Source organism: Leptonychotes weddellii, chromosome 1, assembly GCF_054177405.1.
Source record: "Leptonychotes weddellii isolate Sample4059 chromosome 1, ASM5417740v2, whole genome shotgun sequence".
Classification (NCBI taxonomy): domain Eukaryota; kingdom Metazoa; phylum Chordata; class Mammalia; order Carnivora; family Phocidae; genus Leptonychotes; species Leptonychotes weddellii.
The window spans coordinates 60,416,371-60,435,970 of NC_138369.1; the positions used below are offsets into that span (position 1 = coordinate 60,416,371).

The 19,600-nt window shown below is 54.7% G+C and overlaps 2 protein-coding genes across 2 annotated transcripts; one reads left to right on the top strand and one right to left on the bottom strand.

The window, feature by feature from the left end:
* Positions 1–6,405: 6,405 nt before the first annotated feature.
* On the top strand, positions 6,406–15,990 carry KLHL40 (kelch like family member 40). The gene is made up of 6 exons (XM_081825268.1): positions 6,406–7,670; positions 8,972–9,132; positions 9,416–9,523; positions 9,682–9,867; positions 11,848–11,994; positions 12,837–15,990. The coding sequence occupies exons 1-6, from the start codon at positions 6,510–6,512 to the stop codon at positions 12,946–12,948; spliced, it is 1,875 nt and encodes a 624-aa protein (XP_081681394.1). The 5' UTR covers positions 6,406–6,509; the 3' UTR covers positions 12,949–15,990.
* HHATL (hedgehog acyltransferase like) lies at positions 13,608–19,594 on the bottom strand. Its single transcript, XM_081825274.1, has 8 exons — positions 19,427–19,594; positions 18,875–19,084; positions 18,352–18,523; positions 17,751–17,895; positions 17,597–17,632; positions 14,590–14,791; positions 14,052–14,193; positions 13,608–13,850 (listed from the first exon to the last, which is right to left on the bottom strand). Exons 1-8 carry the CDS (start codon positions 19,568–19,570, stop codon positions 13,726–13,728), a joined length of 1,176 nt encoding a protein of 391 aa, XP_081681400.1. The 5' UTR covers positions 19,571–19,594; the 3' UTR covers positions 13,608–13,725.
* Positions 19,595–19,600: the final 6 nt, after the last annotated feature.

A 19,600-nucleotide genomic window follows, 5' to 3' on the forward strand; every position in this document is an offset into this window, starting at 1 on the left:
ACCACACAATTCTGATTACTAGAGCTACATAGGAAGGCTTAATATCAGGTAGAGTGATTCCTCCCACCTAATTCTTCCTTGCCAAGATCGTTTTAACTATTCTAGGTCTTGCACCTTTCCCTATAAACTTTAGAATAAGCCTGTCTATGTTTATTAAAAATGTTTCTAGGACTTTGATAGACACTGAATTAAACTTATAGTTCAATCTGGGGAGAACTGACATCTTTATGTGTTGAGCCTTCCAATCCATGAACATAGTGTTTCTCCATTTATTTAGGTCTTCCATGATTTCTTTCATCAGCATTTTGTAATTTTCGGCATGGATCCTGTATGCGTTTTGTTAGGAATACTCATAAATATTTCATTTCTTTGGAGTGATTATAACTGGTATTGCTTTAAATTTTGGTTTCTACATGTTCATTGTCAGTAGAGAGAAATGCAGTTAATTTTTGTGGGTTGATCTTATATCCTCCGACATTACTGAGCCCATTTATTAGTTCTGAAAGGTGTTTTTTTTGTTTTTGTTTTTGTAGATTCCCTGGAATTATTTACCTTTCATTCCTGACAGTTTCACCGGATACAGAATTCACCATTGACAGTTCTTTCAGTTCTTGAAAAATGTTGTGCCGCTTCCTTTTGGCCTCCATGTTATCTGATGAGAAATCCACCATCATTTGAATTAGTGTTCCCTTATAGGTAATATGTTTGTTTTTTTTTTTCTTTCTGGCTGCTTGCATGATTTTTTCTTTGTTTTTAGTGTTTGGAAGTTTATGTGTTTTGGCATGGATTTCTCTGGGTTTATCCCTGTTTGGGGTTTGCTCAGCTTTTTGAATTTGCAGGTTTGTGTCTTTCACCAAATTTTGGAAGTTTTCAGCCATTATTCCTTCAGTTACTCTTCCAGCCCCTCTTTCTCCTCTCCTCCTGGGACTGTCATGATACAAATGGGGGATCTTTGGTTACTGTCTCATGGGCCCAAGATGCCATCCGTTTTTGTTTTTGTTTTTCATTCCACTCTATCTCTGTTCTTCAGATTGGGTAAATCCTATTCACCTGTCCTCAAGTGCACTGATTTTATCCTCTGTCATCTCCCCCCTCCTACTGAGGCCATCCAGCATGTCTTTATTTCTGTTATTGTATTTTTCAGTTCTATTATTTCCATTTGGCTCTTCTATATAACTTCTATTTCTTTACTGAAATTTTCTCTTTTTCAAATTTATTTGAAGAGCATGTATTGATTGTTGAAGCATTTTTATGATAGCTGCTTTAAAATCCTTGCCAGATAATTTCAACATCTGATTAACGTCAGTGTTGGCATCAGCTGATTCTTTCTGCATTCAAGTAGTGATTTTCCTGGTTATTATTATGACGGGTGATTTTTTTTTTTTACTGTACCCTGGACATTTTGAATTTATGTTTAGAAGACTTTGGGTTCTATTTGGTTCTTTTTTTTATAACAGGCGGTTGCCCTGTTTAAGTTTGGCATGCAGGTGCTGGCCTACTTTTGTGGGCTGAGGTTCCAACAACAATTTAATTTTCAGAGACTTTGCAGTGTTATTTTCACCTGCTTGGTTTATCTGTGCTGCTGGGGCTCCCGCCTGTTCCTGCTGCTGCTGCCAGAGAGAGCAGAAGGAGTTTCCCCAGGCCAGGTTGCCCAGGGTCCCTTGGCAGGGGAGGTGGGTCTCAGGCCAGGTGTGGAAGGAGAGTGCTTTCCCTGGCTGCTTGTTGTTAGTGGGCTTCTGACAAACTCCCCTTGCTCGTGATGCTGCAGTTGTCTGGTATTGTCAGTGGGACTCCTGTTCAATTTGAGAGAGGAATAAACCTACCCGGGTCATCCTTTGTTGGGTACGTGGGTGTGAGACACCTGCTGCTGAGTTGTTCCTTCAACTTAGGGTCCTAAACCGATTAGTCATCCTTCTCCCACGTTTCTGAGTTACCCTTTAAGTGCCTCTTGCATATTTCCATGGTTTATCATTGTACTTAACAGAGAAGAACAGGGAGAAATGAGTCCCACATTGTGTGGGCCAGAAGGCGTCTTCGCAATAATTTTTTAAAAGTGCAGCACCAAAGAGCCCAGTGGCAGTCAGCATGCGTGAAAGGCCTTGTGACCTGGGGGGCTTCGCTCTACATAGATCTGACTGTCTCTTTGAGGTCCCTTCATTATTGATATCTTTTTTTTTTTTTTCTTCTAGACTGTCAGAGTTCAGGGAGGCTGAGAACCTAAGTTCTGGCTTCTACCTTGGGGAAGGACCACTGATGTGGGACTGTCCCAAACATAGAAAGACTATTTAGGAGATATGAGGAGACCACCAAGGGTGACAAATGTCTGCCACATATGGACATATAACATGGCTACTCCAGCAAATACTCCACAGCCAAGTCACCACCCCACAAGCCTTTACTGGGGGTGAGGCCTGCTCATGCAATGAGGGCTGCAGACGTTGTTGAGTTTCTTGGCACATTTGTAAGGTGTTCTCTGACCTTGGCAAAACGCGTGTAAATTTTCTTAAGATTTTCACTTAGTATTTTTTTTTCTTTTTTAAAAAGGTTTTATTTGTTTATTTGACAGAGACAGCAAGAGAGGGAACACTAGCAGGGGGAGTGGGAGAGGGAGAAGCAGGTTTCCCGCAGAGCAGGGAGCCCGATGCGGGGCTCCATCCCAGGACCCTGGGATCATGACCTGAGCCGAAGGCAGACGCTTAACAGCTGAGCATCCAGGCATCCCTCACTTGGTATTTTTCTTAAATAACCCTTGTGATATGCTAAGATTCCTAATGAAGGCAGAACATGAATAGGCAAACTGGATGAAGCTCAAAATAATTATCTGAGCAAAAGAAGTCAGAACAAAAAGACAGACAGATGGGACTCCATGATTCTGCTTATATAAAACTTCAGAAAATGCAAATGGATGATGGTGACAGAAAGCAGATCAGTGACTGTCTAGGCTTGGGGTGTTGTAGGGAGAGATGAGGGAGGGATTAAAAAAGGGCATGAGGACATGTGGCTGATGGATACATTTTCTAACTTGATTGTGGTGCTGGTTTCATGGATATATATATATGTATATATAGCCAAGGTTTCATGGGTATATATATATATATGTATGTATACATATATGTATGCACGCATGCATGCATGTATATGTATGCATGTATGTATGTATACATATACATGTATATACATATATATCAAAACTTATCAAATTGTGGGGTACTTGGGTGGCTTAGTTGGTTAAGTTTCTGCCTTCGGCTCGGGTCATGATCCAGGGTCCTGGGATCGAGCCCCACATCGTTGGACTCCCTGATCAGTGCGAAGTCTGCTTCTCCTTCTTCCTCTGTGGTCCCCCCCACCGCCATCATGCTCTCTATCTCTATCTCATGCTCATGTGCTCTCTCTCTCAAATAAATAAATCAATAAAATCTTTAAAAAAACTTACCAATTGTACACTTTAAATATGTGCAGTTCATTTATGTCACTTATGCGTCAACAAAGCTGTTTAAAAAAACAAAAACAAAAACAAAATCGTAAGACTGATCCCTATTTGCTGGCCATCTAAATTTCAGTTTCTGTAAAAGGGCGTAAATAATAACTACCTCATAATTTTGGGTAAGATTAAATGAGTAAAAATTAGGGGCGCCTGGCTGGCTCAATCAGTTAAGCATCTGCCTTTGGCTCAGGTGGTGATCCCGGGGTCCTGGGATGGAGCCTCCACAGAGGGCTCCCTGCTCAGCGGGGAGCCTGCTTCTCCCTCTCCCTCTGTCCCTCCCCCCACTTGTGTGCTCTCTCTCTTTCAAATAAATAATCTTTAAAAAAAAATAAATGAGTAAAAATTAAAAGGATGAAGTGAGATGACATTCTCCCTTGATTCGACTGAAAGCCACGCAGTCATGCTCTGTCCCTCTCTCTCCTGTACTCACGTCCAATCCCTGGCCGGCTCCCTGGGTGACTACCAGAGTGGCTGGGGGCAGAGTGGACAGGATCGGCCATGACCTGGTGACTAGATAGTTGCTGAAATGGGGAGGTGGGTACATGGGAAATTGGCATATTATTCTCTCTACTTGTGGATATATTTACATTTCCCATAACTACAATTAAAAAATAAGCAGTGGCTCCCATTTCACTGAAGGGAAAAACTGGCCCACGTGGCCCTACATGATTCCCCCACCCTTACCCCTCTGCCCTTATCTCCTCCTACTCACCTCCTCATTCATTGTTCCAGCCCCACCGGCTTCCTCCCTGTTTTTGGAACCTGCCAGATGCGCTCCTGCCTCAGGGCCTTTGCTCGAGTTGTACCCCTGCCCCTGCCCTGGAATCCTCCTATCTCCTGGCTTGAACCTGCTCAGAAAGAGTCCTCTCAGTGAGTCCAGGCTGACTGTTCCACTAAAATTATTACCACCACCACCTGTCCCTTTCCATGCCCCCTTCTCTGCTACTTGTCACTTAGCAGTTATTATCATCTGACATCTTGTATAACTACTTGTTGCTGACTCCCCCCACCACTTTGGCTGAAACTAAGTTCCATAAAGACAGGAATTCCTGCCTGATGTGTTCACTGTTGAATCCTTAGCACTGAACAGAGTGCACAGTGGGTTCTTGATGAATGAATGAGCTACATATAAATATGCTAGTGGAATGCCTGGGAGGGAGTGAGCACTATGGGATTCATCATAATCTAAAAATATGTCATTGAGTCATTTGATAAACATAAGTTAATTGTTCCGTATGTACTTTCTGTCCTCGTCTTTGGAAAATGAAGCTACCACTAATTTTTTTGTCGTTAATTTGTGGGAAGCAGTATGGTAGGGAGGGATTCCCACAGTCTGTGGAGGTGAGCAGATCTGCTTGGAATCCTGGCTCGGCCACTTGCCAGCTATGTGACCTGCCCCAGTTGCGCAGCCCCTCAGAGCCTGATCTCCTCACTGACGGTGCCTGTTGGAAATGCCCTGCATTGGGGGCTAGGCTGGAAGCCCTGGGATGAGACTTTACCCCTTCCGCAAGAGGGACAGGACCACCTCCAGGACCTGCCCGGCTACGTGCCCCTCTAAGACCTGCTGGTGGGGTGTGCAAACGATGGTTGAGGGCACTGCTCAGGGACAGGCAGTGACACCTCTGAGATCACAAAAGGAGAGGTAACTCAGCCTTGGCCCATCCTGAGGTCCCCTCTCCAATCCCTCTGCCCCTCAAGCCTGAGGTTATAAACAAGTGACTCAGAGGAATGATGGGAGACTGCCCCATAATAGTTTACACTAGTGCCCTGGGGGCTAAATTTAACCCACAGCTGCAGCTTCTGGCACTTTGGGAACAAGTTAATCTTGGTGGCTGAGGCTGATTGTGTGTGTGTGTGTGTGTGTGTATGTGTAGTGTGGGAAGAGTGGTAAGTCCAGAGAAGGCTGGGCATCAGGACTGGCTATCCTGGGCCTCTACCCCGACACCCCTTAGATGGTAGACAGGGTGCAAGGACCCCAAGGCCAAGGTAGACTCAGGTCAAGCTTAGTATGGACCAAGAACAGTTAGCATAGACAGCTATCCTGGAATATTAAACTCTTAGAGTGTTACTTTTTGAACACTAGAATCCAGACTGTCACTCCGCTAGAATGCTAAAACCCTGGGAATTTAAATACCTAGAATAGTTGAAGCCTAGGAAATTACTTTTCTAGCACGTCTGACACCTTACAATGTTAAAACCCCGTGACAGCGTACTCCCAGGAACACTGAGCCTCAGTGCTTCTGAATCTCAGCAGAACTGTAACTGAGGCCCTTAGAATCTAACTCATCCAACTCCCCATTGTGTGGAAAGGGAAACTGAGGCTCAACAGAGCCACGTGACCTGTGCAGGCCCTTCAGAAAAGAAGTGACTGTGTTTACCTAAGGCACCTTTTTGCTTTCTTGCACAGTCTAAGGAGGGTCTCAGATCTGGAGTAGAAAGGGGTAAAGGTCTTCCCATTTTAAAGGTAGGGCAATAAGGTCCCCTATGAGTGAATGCCTTTCCAAGTTCACTGAACAGGAAACCCAAGCACACTGTATCCAAGGGTGGACGGGGTGAGATATACTCCAGGGAGGAAGATGAAGCACCCAGACAGAAAGGCCCAGAAGGCATGAACGAAGGGAGATCGTGGAAGAGGGACACCAAAGCTTCTCGCTCCCTGGCCTGAGGGGCAGAGCTTGGGTCATCACGGGCCCTCAGGGGCACCGCCTGACCAAGGAATGTAGTCGAGGCCTTGCTGTGCTCCATTTAGAAATGAGGCAGCGAGGCCCTCATAGGCCCAAATACCCCACCCCTGTCCCGTGAGCCCCTGGGGCTGAGTCAAGGCTGCTCTGGGAGGGGGCCTCTGCCCAGCTGTCCCCTGTGCGTCATGCGCAGGAAGCCAGGCAGCTCGCCTTACAGGGCCCTGTCCACCTCTATATATAGCCCCGCGAAGACAGCTGCGTAGACCGATTGTGACCCAGCAGGAAAGCAGGGGAGTAGAAAGAGGAGGCCCCTGGCAAGGCACTGGCACCCCAAGCCACCCATCATGACGCTGGGCTTGGAGCAGGCGGAGGAGCAGCGTCTGTACCAGCAGACGCTCCTGCAGGACGGGCTCAAGGACATGCTGGACCACGGCAAGTTCCTCGACTGTGTGGTGCGGGCCGGTGAGCGCGAGTTCCCGTGCCACCGCCTGGTGCTGGCCGCCTGCAGCCCCTACTTCCGGGCGCGCTTCCTGGCCGAGCCTGAGCGCGCGGGCGAGCTGCGCCTGGAGGAGGTGTCCCCGGCCGTGGTGGCGCAGGTGCTGCACTACCTGTACACGTCGGAGATCGCGCTGGACGAGGCGAGCGTGCAGGACTTGTTCGCCGCGGCGCACCGCTTCCAGATCCCGTCCATCTTCACCATCTGCGTGTCCTTCCTACAGAAGCGCCTGTGTCTCGCCAACTGCCTGGCCGTCTTCCGCCTCGGCCTCCTGCTCGACTGCGCGCGCCTGGCCGTGGCCGCCCGCGACTTCGTCTGCGCGCGCTTCTCGCTCGTGGCGCGCGACGCCGACTTCCTCGGGCTCTCGGCCGACGAGCTCATCGCCATCATCTCCAGCGACGGCCTCAACGTGGAGAAGGAGGAGGCCGTGTTCGAGGCGGTGATGCGGTGGGCGGGCAGCGGCGACGCCAAGACGCAGGAGGAGCGCCAGCGCGCGCTGCCCACCGTCTTCGAGAGCGTGCGCTGCCGCCTGCTGCCGCGGGCCTTCCTGGAGAGCCGCGTGGAGAAGCACCCCCTCGTGCGCGCCCAGCCCGAGCTGCTGCGCAAGCTGCAGATGGTGAAGGACGCGCACGAGGGCCGCCTCACCGTGCTGCGCAAGAAGAAGAAGGACACGGGGCGGGAGGCAGCCGGGGCCAAGGCTGCTGGCAAGGGCACGGGCGAAGCCAAGGCGGAGGACGACGAGGAGGAGGCTGAACGCATCATCCCCGGGATCCTCAATGACACTCTGCGCTTTGGCATGTTCCTGCAGGACCTCATCTTCATGCTCGGTGAGGAGGGGGCCGTGGCCTATGACCCAGCGGCCAACGAGTGCTACTGTGCCTCGCTCTCCACCCAGATCCCTAAGAACCACGTCAGCCTTGTGACCAAGGAGAACCAGGTCTTTGTGGCTGGGGGCCTCTTCTACAACGAGGACAACAAGGAGGACCCCATGAGTGCTTACTTCTTGCAGGTGCCTGCCCAGCCCTGGGAAGGGCAGCCAGTGCCGGGTTCTGGGAACGGGGGCGGGGGTGGCGGTCGGCTTTGGGGCCCATGAGAGGCTTGTGTCTACTTGTTGGGGGCTGTTATTGGGTCTAGGATGAGATGTAGACCAGGGAGGTTGACTGAGAGCCACTTGCCTGAAGTCTTGAAGGCAGTTATAGGCAGTTGACAATTAGCTGCGTAACTCTGATGTCTCTTTCAGGGGGATGTGAGCCCCAGGGAGGTCTGATATGTTGGAGGCCCTGTCTCTGCACAGGGATTGAGGTCAGGCACAGTGAGAAGGAGGAGCAAGGTCAGTGTAGGGGTCAGTCTGGGGCAGGACCTTTGCGTGAGGCCCGGACTGGAGTATAGAACAGAGTGTCCCAAACAAAGGGAGCATCCTGCCTAGTCTTCTCACTGTACAGATGAGAAAACCAGATGAGGCCCAGAAAGGACCAGTAGAGTGGGGTGACCAGTCCAAGTTGTAGTGTCTCATGGGATCTCAGAGGGCAGAGATGGTTCCCTGCTGACTGGCCATGTAGGTTTGAGTCCTGCCATCTGGGTGGAATTTGGACACTTGAAGGGGAAGTTAGGGTGTTTCTGCCTGAGGAATGGTGAGCAAGGGACAGAGACTGCAATGAGCCCAGCGAGTGGTGAGCTCAGTGAGGCCTGACCAGGTGTGGAGAAGGGTGAGGGGCAACTCGGTACCAGGGTTAAACCGGGGGCAGGGAGGGAGGGGGGCAGCTCCACCAGCCAAAGCATATCATGGACCTTGCTTATTTTCTCTGGGGATATTATCCTTCCTGCTTGATAAGGTTGTTTGAAGGTTACAGATGGTTATAAAGTGTTCATCAGCACATTGCTCAGCCTTCAGAAAACTTTCCAGAAAGATGAGCCACAAATATCGTTGTAAGACTATGGAGATGGGACAGGGCTGCAGACTTACACTGTAGATTTTAAGGGAGGAGGGGCAGAGCTGTATTTGGAGGTTTTCTGTGCAGTGGGCTGGGGTGGAAAACAGAGGGCAGGCAGGCCTCAGTTCTGGAGTCGTAGTGGGAAGGGACAGGTCTCTGCGTGGGGTGCCCCATCGTGGTGCTGTAATGTGGTCTCTGGGCGCCGACCTCCGGAGGGCCTCGGTTGTTCTCAGCCTGGTAGGAGGATAGGGTACTGTCTCCAGGGATGGCCTCCAGGCTGCGTTGGCCCTAGCTGGAGACCTGGCCTCCTCTGTGACCCGGGGTGGCTGGGGGAGTGCGGGCGTGGAGGCCGGTGGCTGACTGCACGCCCGGCCCGCAGTTTGACCACCTGGACTCCGAGTGGCTGGGGATGCCGCCGCTGCCCTCGCCGCGCTGCCTCTTCGGCCTGGGAGAGGCTCTCAACTCCATCTACGTGGTCGGCGGCCGAGAGCTCAAGGACGGCGAGCGCAGCCTAGACTCGGTCATGTGCTACGACCGGCAGTGAGCAGGGGCCGGGGGCGGGGTTGAGGAGTCCGGGGGGCGGGGCGGGGCCCGGGGGCGGGGCTGGGGGCGCGGCGGGGGCCGGAGCCAGAGCCCGGGGCTGCGGGCGGAGGCGGGCTTGGGTAGGGGCGGAGCGCGGGCCGCTGGGTGGGAGCCAGGACCCGAGAGGTGCCGGTTATGCACCGGGGGCACCCCGAATATGTGCTGGCTGGTGGGTGAATGCAGAGACAGGGACCCCGCGCACTCCTGAACCGGGCGCTCGCCCTACTCCGGTCTCCTCCAGGTCGTTCAAATGGGGCGAAGCGGATCCGCTGCCGTATGCCGTGTACGGCCACGCGGTGCTCTCCCACATGGACCTGGTCTACGTCCTTGGCGGCAAAGGCAGCGACAGGTGAGGCTCGGGCCTGGAGCGAGTGCAGGAGCAGGGCTGTAGGTTAGAGCGGGAGCACAGTCTCCCCAGGCTGTCAGGGATTGTCCGGAGCCACTGAACCGGAGGAGGGGCGCTGTGCTCAGGCTTCCTCCCTCTCGCTCACGGTCCCCCACCCCCAGAAAGTGCCTGAAGAAGATGTGTGTCTACGACCCTAAGAAGTTCGAGTGGACCGAGCTGGCCCCCATGCAGACTGCGCGCTCCCTCTTCGGGGCCACCATCCACGATGGCCGCATTTTTGTAGCCGCCGGCGTCACAGACACGGGGCTGACCAGTTCAGCTGAAGTGTACAGCATCGCGGACAACAAGTATGGCTGCTCCCCGCCCCTTCCAGTGGGCAGTCAGGGACCAAGGGCCCCCCTGTGACTGCCTGGCTGTGTGGCTTTGAACCTGTTGGGTCTCTCTGTGACGGCCCCGGCAGCAACCAGGGTCCCTGCCCCTTGACATCAGCACAGGAATAGCCTCTCTGTCCTCATCGCCATGAGGCGGGCTTCCCCCACAATTTGGGGCCAGGGTTAGGGCCAGCCTGGCCTGCAGGAGAGAGCTCCCAGGAGTGGGGCGGGAGACGCCAGGTTCCTCATTCAGAGTCATACCGGGCAGTGGCCTGGTGCTCCAGATACACTGGTGACCAAGACAGAAGCCGCCCTGCCCTGGGAGGCCAGGGGAAACCTGAGCCGGCAGCCCCCTTGGACTTAGCCAGCAAAAGGGATGGCGGCAGAAGGATTCCCCGGGCCAAGGAAAGTTGGTGACAAGGCAGTTAGGAGAAAAGAAGGCAGGCCTATTGGAGGAAAGGTTGGAGGAAGGAAGGTGGGGATGGGGGCACCGGGGTTGGAGAGGTGGCAAGCAGGGCCAAGGGACTCAATCCTAGGGCGGTGAAATGCCTGTGATGGGTTGTAGGCTCACGTCTGTGTTTTATTAGGTAACAGGTGATGTAGAGAACAGATTAGAGATCTTCCAGGAGGCAGGGGTGCAGCCATAGAGCAGGAGGAGGCGGCCTGCAGATGGGGGCACGGTGGAAATGGGGCCGAGGGGCGCACAGGAGAAAGATGTAGGCCAGGGCTTCCCACACTGTGATATGCACACGAATCTCCCGGGGAGTCGTGTTAAAATGCAGATTCTCATTCTTGGGCCTGGGGAAGGGCCTGAGTGTGTATTTCTAACACCCCTCACGCCGCCCAGGTGATGCTGATGCTGCTGGTCCATGGGCCCCACTTAGAGTAGCAAGAGTTTAGGAGATAGAAGAAATAAGATTTAGAGATTGATTGGATGTTGGGGACAAGAGGGAGATGTGGATGCTTTTGAGAGAGGGTGGGAGGTCATTTACTGGAGAACCACTGCGGTTAGATTGGAAATGTGAGGGTCCAGTTAGGACATGTGGATTTGTGGGATCTGGGAGTGTCCAGGAGGAGCCCGCCAGGGCAGAGAGAATGCTGAGCTGGAGAGATTTGGGGCCAACAGTCAATGGAGGGAATGAGCTCCCTCAGGAGAGAGAGTGTAAGAGGGAGAAGCTGAGGCCCAAGCCCTGAGGGATTGTGGAGGCAGATGCATTATCCAGGCAGGAATCTGAGGACATGAGAGGCTGGGCAGGTGGGAGGTGAGAACGTCACATCAGTAGAGATGTGTGTTGTGCCTGGATTTTTTTTTTTAAAAGATTTTATTTATTTATTTGACAGAGAGAGACACAGCGAGAGAGGGAACACAAGCAGGGGGAGTGGGAGAGGGAGAAGCAGGCTCCCTGCAGAGCAGGGAGCCGGATGCGGGACTCGATCCCAGGACCCTGGGATCATGACCTGAGCTGAAGGCAGTCGCTTAACCAACTGAGCCACCCAGGTGTCCCTGTGCCTGGATTTTATGCTCTGTGGTGGCTGGGGACCGGAGAGCTGTTTTGGAGGGTAGGGATGAAGGCCCAACCTCATGGCCAGAGGAGGGGAGTGAAGACACCCTGAGAATAATTGGGCAGTGAAGAGGGGAAGAAGGTTGGGGCAGGGGCGCCAGGGGAGGGCAGCTCCCCTGGGAGAATTAGTTCAGGAGCAAAGGAGGGCCACTGGGGAGATCCATGGTGGATTGCACGGGGCAGGCTGGGTGCAATGACCGGGGGACCATGGAGGGAAACGGGAGGGGCAGGAGAACGGGGAAGGCTGGAGAGCGGTGCTGGGAGGGTCAGGACACAGAAGGTTGTGCTGGGAGCGTGGGTGCTTGGGATTCGGGTTTCCAAGGGGTGTAGCTGAAGCTGTGGGCGCTGGGGCCGCTGGGTGATGCACCTCTTCACGCCCCCTCCTCCCCACCAGGTGGGCACCCTTTGAGGCCTTCCCACAGGAACGCAGCTCGCTCAGCCTGGTCAGCCTGGCGGGCACCCTGTACGCCATCGGTGGCTTTGCCACGCTGGAGACCGAGTCTGGAGAGTTGGTCCCCACAGAGCTCAACGACATCTGGAGGTGAGCCCGGGGCCCAGGGAGGTGACCAAAGCCCCCGAGCAAGGCTGATGCCCCCCAGCAGCGCCTGGCGAGTTCATCTGGGGCTGGGGTGATCCCTCCTCCGGTCCCATGCGGCAGGGACAGCAGACACGCCCTGCTCAGCCCAGTCTTTCCGGTTTGGCTGGCAAGGGCCCGCTTTGCTCACAGGGCACCACGCCCCGCTGTGGAGCATCAAGCGAGCCGCAGGCCGGAGCTGCCCCAAGTTTAGGGCCCAGACCCAAGGAAACAGGCCCCGGGGAGTAGAGGGGGCCCTGAAGAGGCAGCCAGGCCTTTCCTCCCTGCTCTGTCCTGGGTACTCTTGCTGGAGGGGAGAGCTGGGGCCAGAATTGAGAAGAAGCTGGACCCCAACTTCTGAGAGCCATTGCTTTCCATGCTGGCCCTTCCTGGGGGTGGAGGGAAGAGGTTTCGGTGCCTGGAGCACCTGCTAAACCTTCAGTTATTCTCACTGCTCCATGGGGGCGGGTGGGTCTTGGGGGGACTTCTGGAGTGCTGAATACAGAATTCTCCAGAGGAGGGGCTGTGGAAATGCAGGTCTTCCTGGAAGCGTGGGGCATTCCTTGAGAGGTGACCCTTCCTGGAATGTGGGGTGGCTGTTCTTTGGGGGTGGGCCTTTTGGGGGGGCCCTTTCCCAGGACATGAGAATTCTCCAGGACCAGACATTTCTGGAGATGGGCCTGGGGCTTCGGGGACACTCCCCAGGGGTAGGCCTAGCATCGTCAGCCACCCCTCTCGGCTGGGGCCCACTCTGCACTCGGCTGACCCAGCTCTGTGTCCCTGTCCTCACTCCTCCCTCCCACCCCCAGATATAATGAGGACGAGAAGAAGTGGGAGGGCGTCCTGAGGGAGATAGCCTACGCAGCCGGCGCCACCTGCCTACCCGTTCGGCTCAACGTGCTGCGCCTGACCAAGATGTGACCAGCCCCGAGGGCCTGAACTAAGCACCCCTCCCACCCTGCGGCCACACAGGCCTGGACTTTTGAGGGCTCTGGAGAAGAGGCTGGGAGAAGCCTGAGCCCACCTGGGTCCCGTTGTGCCACCTGGGGGTGCTCTTCAGCAGGGGAGGGAAATCGCTGCCCAGTCCTAGCCTTTCCAGCAGGGACCAGGGACTTAGGGCTCTCCGGCATCCCCATATCCCCGGTCTTCTTGTTCCATGAGCCAGAACCACAGGGAGGTTGCATTCTGGGCCAGTCCCAGCCCACCTGTGTGCGGTGGATGTACCCACAGGACTCCATCTCCTCGCCTGTCAGATGGGGAGTGTCCCTTTCAAGCACACTCTGCAGCCTGGATAGGTCCTTAAGAGGAATAAAGTGACTTCTGAGCAAGTAGCTCAGGGTCTGGAATCAGGTCCTCCAAGGGTCAGTGGCCAGGTGGTTGAAGATTCCAGGCTTCGGTGTTCAGCTGCTGGGTTGCCCAGGTCAGTGGCCTCCGCACTCCATGTGGGTATCTCCTCCACATTCTGTGTGCACTGAGAGCCTGACCCCCCCGCTCCCTGGGGCTCAGAACCCCCACCTCCTCAAAGAGCATGGACAAGGAGCCAGGAAATTGCTGGTGGAAGGGAGAGGGAACAGCCAAACTGTGGTAGAAAAGTCTTTTATTCTAGCGGTCAGGCCCCATCCGGCCTGGCCTGGGCCTGGGCCTGGGCCCGGGAATAGCTGAGCAGAGCCTATCCCTCTCCCCTCTGCCTCCTCCCACCTACTCCGGCTTCTCTTTGTCCTGCTTCTGCTCCTCCTCTAGGGCCAGGGTTCGCTCTCGCTCCTTCACCAGCTGGACACCACAGTAGGTGACAAATAGGACAGCCAGAGTGGTCTGGGGGAACCCTGTGTGGGGAAGAGGTCATCGATGCCTGGGGGCAGGACCCCAGCCTCAGGGACTCTTTTCTTCTCATGCCCCTCCCCACTTGATTGGCCCACCCTGCTAGGTCCCCGGGGTGTTGGGTTGGGGTGGGGGCATTTCAGGAGGTCACAGTCCTCAAGGTTGATACCTGGCATCTTCTGTATCCACACCTCCCTGTCTCTCACCTGTGAGTAGCAGGCGCCTGGCAACCAGCTCTGTGAACTCAAGACTGTTCAGGCTTACAAGGTTGTACATGATGATGGCCCAGAAGTTCATGGCCCCAAAGAGGGCCCGGACCCTGCGAGACATCTGCTCCGACAGAGAGGCCTGCCCAGTCCAGGAAAACATTGGCAGTGGGGCAAGAGGTCAAGGGGAAAGAGGACACAGTTGGTCAGAGGTCCTGCCCACAGGGCTCCCCCAGGTCCTGGGGATGTGCTTGGGTCTCTGAGAGTCCCCAGGGCAGCCCTCCCTTGTTGTTAAAGATGGGAATACTGAGGACCAGAGAGAGGGGAGGGCCTGACCATCACAGCCTGGCCCAGGTGTCCACACTCCACAAAAGGGGGTGCTGGATACCAAGAGGGGGAGCCACTGCCTTGACAGCCAGGAAGTTGTGGTGAGAAAGTTCCGGACTGGGGGCCAGGTGTGGCTGGAAGACTCCAGAGAGCAGCAGTGCACCCCCTCCAGCGACCCAGCCAACCCCTGCCCCAGGCCTTCCCCACTCACCTCAATTTGTGCTAGGGGCCCCCACTCGGCCAGCTTCTGCACCCAGAGTTCAAAGTTGAGGCCAAAGCAGTTAAGGAATGACCACAGGTAAACAGTATCACAAGGTCCAAGCCACAGAGTAGTGATGGCAAAGGTGGCCACGGTGGCCCCCAGCTCCGGAATCACCTCAGAGTGCTCCCCACCAATGTGGTCATACACATACCTGCAAGAAAGGCAGGAGAGAGGACCAGCGGGGGTGTGGGAGAGGGCAGGTAGGAGATGGGCAAAGGATATGCCACAGGGGCAACCCTCCTCAACACCATCATCCCGGGCACGTCCAACATCCCTGACCTCAGATGGCTGCTCCTCTTCCACCCAACTTCAGAATGTGGAAGGCTCAGCTTTGAACTTCGGTGTCTCCTCATCCATTCCCCAAGCGATCTCATCCAGACCCAAGACTTTGAACACTGTTTCTAGGCTGACGAGCCCCAAATCTGTGTCTCTAGCCTGCTGTCTTGACTCACACATCCAGCTGTCACTAGACATCTCCCTTGAATGACAGAGTCCCCCATCCCTGTCCAAACCCGCTGCATCCTCATCTCAGACAATGACACTTCCATCCATTCAGTTGCATCGAGAAGACGTGGTGCCATCTTGGACTATCCGTTCCCCTCTCCACATCCAAGCCAGCAAATTCTATGGGCTCCACGCAGTCCTGACTGCTGTTTGCCACCCCCACTACACCACCCTTGCCCAGGGGGTCATCTCCTCTCATAGATTATTGCAAGAGCCTCTTAAGTCACTTCCCTGCCTCTGCCTTGGACCCCTACCAACCGTTCTCCACATAGCAGCCAGAATCAGAGCACGTGACTTCCACAATCAAACCCTCCCCCAAAGGCTCCCCATTACAATTAGAATAAACCACCTCCCTACTAAGGCTAGAAGATCCCACGATGTCTGGTTTCCGCCTCCCTCCCTGACCTCTTCACCCACCATTTCCCGCTCATTCTTGCCTTACTGGCCTTCCTGTCCCTCAGACACAGGCAGCTGGTTCCTGCCTCAAACGTATGCCCTTGTTCCTTCTCCCTTGAATTCTCTTCCCTAGATTTCCTTATCACTCAAGTCTCAATTCAAATATCAGAGGCCTGCCCAGACCATAACTGTAGAAGCTTCTACCCTGTGGCCAGCTTCTATCCCATTACACTTTTTTTTTTTATAATGCTTACCACTCTCTAAAATTATTTTATTTATGTGTCTGTTTACCTGTTTATAGTCTGTTTCTCCCCCACTAGACTGTAAGCTCCATGAGTTCAGGGTCTTTGCCATGTTCACTGCTGTATCTCCAGTGCCTAGAACAGTGCCTGGCACATAGTAGGTACTCAATAAATATTTGTTAAATAAATTCAGTAGAAGACCCATTGAGTAACTGGCCTCTTCATGCCTTGACCTCTTCATTTCCAGCGGTTGCTTCTCCACACCATCTCAGCCACCCACTCCCATGGTCATACTCCAACTTTGTCACCACTTGAAATTTCATTCCTTCCTAGTTATCATTCTCCACCCAGCCCCTCCTGACATGCCCCCCCCAGCTCCAGTTCTTCAATCTCATTGACCCCTCCCCCTCTTCCTCACCTTGCAACCCTATTTTTACCACCCTCTTTAACTGGCTTAAATTCAATGATCATCATTATAAATAACCTAAAACCCCTCATCCTTCACTTCTTCCTTCTCACCAATCTGGGAGAGCCCAATCTCCCATGGTCTCCTCACCTGCACCCAAGAGGCTAAGCTCTGATAAGGAAAATCTCACACCTTTACATGCTAGAGTCCATAAATCCACTACCTCCAACCCCACCTGGGCTCTCAATGCCAAGGTTTCTCTAGTCAGCTTCTTCTTCTGCCATGCTCTCCAGTGGCTACTCCACCCTTATCTCTCCCCCAACTGTGAGCGGGTGTGGTGGGTGAGCTAGGCAAGAGGAAACTGGGCCCGAAGATGCTGCCTCCCTCTGTGCCCAATCCGGCATCTCTCAGCTGGTGACCTTGCCTCCTACTTCATGGAGAAAACTGAAGGCTTCCGGTGGATCCTTCTCGACACTAACCCGCCACCCTGCATCCATGCTGGCTTCTGTTCCTCCTTCCTGTCCTGAAGCCAAGCCTCTGCCTAGCACTGGTTCCATCACCTCCTTCCTCCTTGGGGACCTCACTCTATCAATCACCCCTCTATCCTGCCTCCCAACTTAGACTTCCTCTTAGCAACCGAGCATGTCCCACTATTTGCTGTCTTAACACACCTCACTTCTCCCTTCAGCAACTCCTCTGTCTCCCCCTCAGTAGCTAGCTTCCCAGCAGCCTCTGACCCAGCTGCTCCCACCGTGCCTGGATGCTCTTCCTTGTTTCCAGACTGTCATGTGGTCTTGACTGTTCTACTCCTCTGATCACACCTTTCAGTCCCTTCTGCTACTCTCTCTTCTCCCCCAATGGGAGTCCTTCCTGCTCCAATCTCAGCCACACCTTCTCTCCTCTTCTTTACTCTTTCTCCTTGGGACTTAGGCACTCCCAAGGACTAAAGACCACCCTCCCACACTCATAAGGCTCGGAGCTGCATCGGTCCTCCAGACTTCTCTGAACCCCAGACCCTCAGACCTAACCACCTCCCTGAACCTCCACAAGAATGTCTCCCAGATTCCAACCATTTCTCACACAGAACCTCTCTCTGGATGCTGCCCCTCCATCTTCCCAGGCATAGGAATCTGGGAGTCATTTCCCACTCCTTCTTGATCCCCTCAATCCATGGCCAAGTCCTGTCCAAGCTCCCTGCTGTGTGTCTTGACTCCAGCCATTTCTCTCACCTCCAGAGCCCCCACCCATGTCCAAACCTCTGTCTTTCACCTAGACCTCTGCGATGACCTCCTCCTTGCTTCCTCTGGCCCAGGGCTGATCTTTTAAAACGTGGACCCATCTCTGCACTGCCTTGCTCAGACACCTGGCGGGATGACTGTGACCATTACCCCACCCCACCCCAACTCACTTGCAAAGCCAGTCGTTGATGCCACGGTCAAAGTGCCTGAGGGAGGAGGGCAGATGGGTGTGAATCAGCCAGGAGCAGTGCTCCGGGGGAATGGGGGAAAGAGGCTACGGGAAGGTGGGGATCCCAGTGGCTTGTCCCCGGACCTCGCACTCACGTTTCGGCGAAGACATAGAGAGCGGTGATGCACTTAGGAGGCTGGGGAGGGTCCAAGTGGTCAAGGCGCGCCACTGTGTTGACCACGCCGAAGAGGACGGCCGCCTTCACCCAGTCGTACACCAGGTTTGAGTAGGCTAGGCCAGCTGGGGATAGGGTGTCGTCACTGACTGGGGGGCGTCGCGCGGATCTCCGCTCCCCGGATCCCCCAAATCGTGGTAGGGAGACACGGAGCCAGGCCCTCCCCTACGCCCTCTCTCCGCAGGTCGTAGGGGAGGTCCTGGCAGCCGGCCCGCCCCCACGGAGACCCCACCCCCCATTTCCTGGGGGAGGAGCCGGCCCGGCCGGCCCCAGGGAGACCCCACCCAGGCTGTGGTAATCAACCCGAGGCCCCTGTGAGGCGGCTCTGCCCGTCTGGCCTCATACAACAAAGCTAACTTCAAGTCCCAGGCATTTCAAAGAGTAAATCCCGGCTCCCCCACCCTTGGATAGGTGCTGTGCCCTCGCAGGGTGTCAGCTCCCCAGCAGTGACGCCATGGGGGCGCAGAGGGTCTGTCTTTCTGTCTTTCCCAGTCCCTGTTCTGGCCCAGTCGCGCACCCACCGAGGGCGCTCTCCGGGAGGCGGTTGGCAAACTTGAGGTCACTGGGGATGGTGAGGATGTAGAAGAAGTGGAAGAAGATGTCCACGGCCATGATGGCCACGACGCTGAGGCCGCCCTGGGCCCGGATGCGCCACAGCTCACCCTCGCGCCTCACCGGCTCCACCTGGCTCATCTGGGGGATGCGAAGTGTCTGAGTGGGGAGGCAAGGCCTCCCGGAGGCATCCTGTCTGAATGGGGCGGGGGGTCACCAACTGTCTGGGGATCTGAAGGTGAAGGGAGACGCACCTTCATCCTGGCAGCTGTGCCTGAGAGTGGAGCCACTTCTCCAGCCTGTGATCCCCGTCTGAGCAGGGAATGTGGCCCCATGCTGGGGTCTGAGGAGGCAGGGTATTATGGCTTCATCCTGGGGTCCTGCCTGAGGGTGAGGACACAGCCTGCCCTGGGAGTCCTAGCTGAGATGGGAGCCCCTGTCTGAAGAGGGAGACCCAGCCCTGTTCTGGAAGCCCACAGGGTGTCCGCTCACCTGGGCGTGGAAGCGATCAAAGGTCATGATGGGCCCGAAGAAGAAGAAAGGCAGGTAGAAGTTGTACTTGAGCAGGTCAGCTAGGGAGTAGCGGCGGTCAGGGTGGGCACAGCTCTCCAGCGCAAAGCTGGTACAACGCAGCACGGTGAAACCGCTGCCCCCATGAAACAGCACCTCTTGAAGATCAAAAGTGCCTGTTACAAACCCGCTCTGGATGGGAGAGAACAGGCCGCCAGTTCACCAGGTGCCCCATCTCTGGGAAGCCCACTCAGCTTCCCATAGGGGCCCAGCATTGTCCTGGCCCCTTCCTCTCTTGCAGAGCCAATCAACACTGGCCACTGAAGGCTAATTCATGTTGAGTGCTTGGATAGAGCAGGGAACAAGCTGGACACGTCCTTGTGGGTGGGTATGTGCCACAGTCAAAGGTTTGGAGACAGGTGGGAAAGTGAAGGAAATGCTTGGGGGAGACTCCAAAAGTAAGGGCTTAAATGGGGTGAGCAGTTTGGGGTCCTATTCTTGCACCCTCCACCCTTGCCCTTCCCCAGTGCACACCTGCCAGGAGATGAGGGGATCCAGCTTGAAGGAGGCAAGGCTGGCCAGGCCGAGGCCAAGACAGAGCCAGGGCTGGCCCAAAAGTGAGGCCACATAGAGGCTGACACAGTGGCCAAGCAGCAGCCCCAGGTACCAAGGGCCCATCGTGCCCAGCACAGCCAGGGCCCCATACAC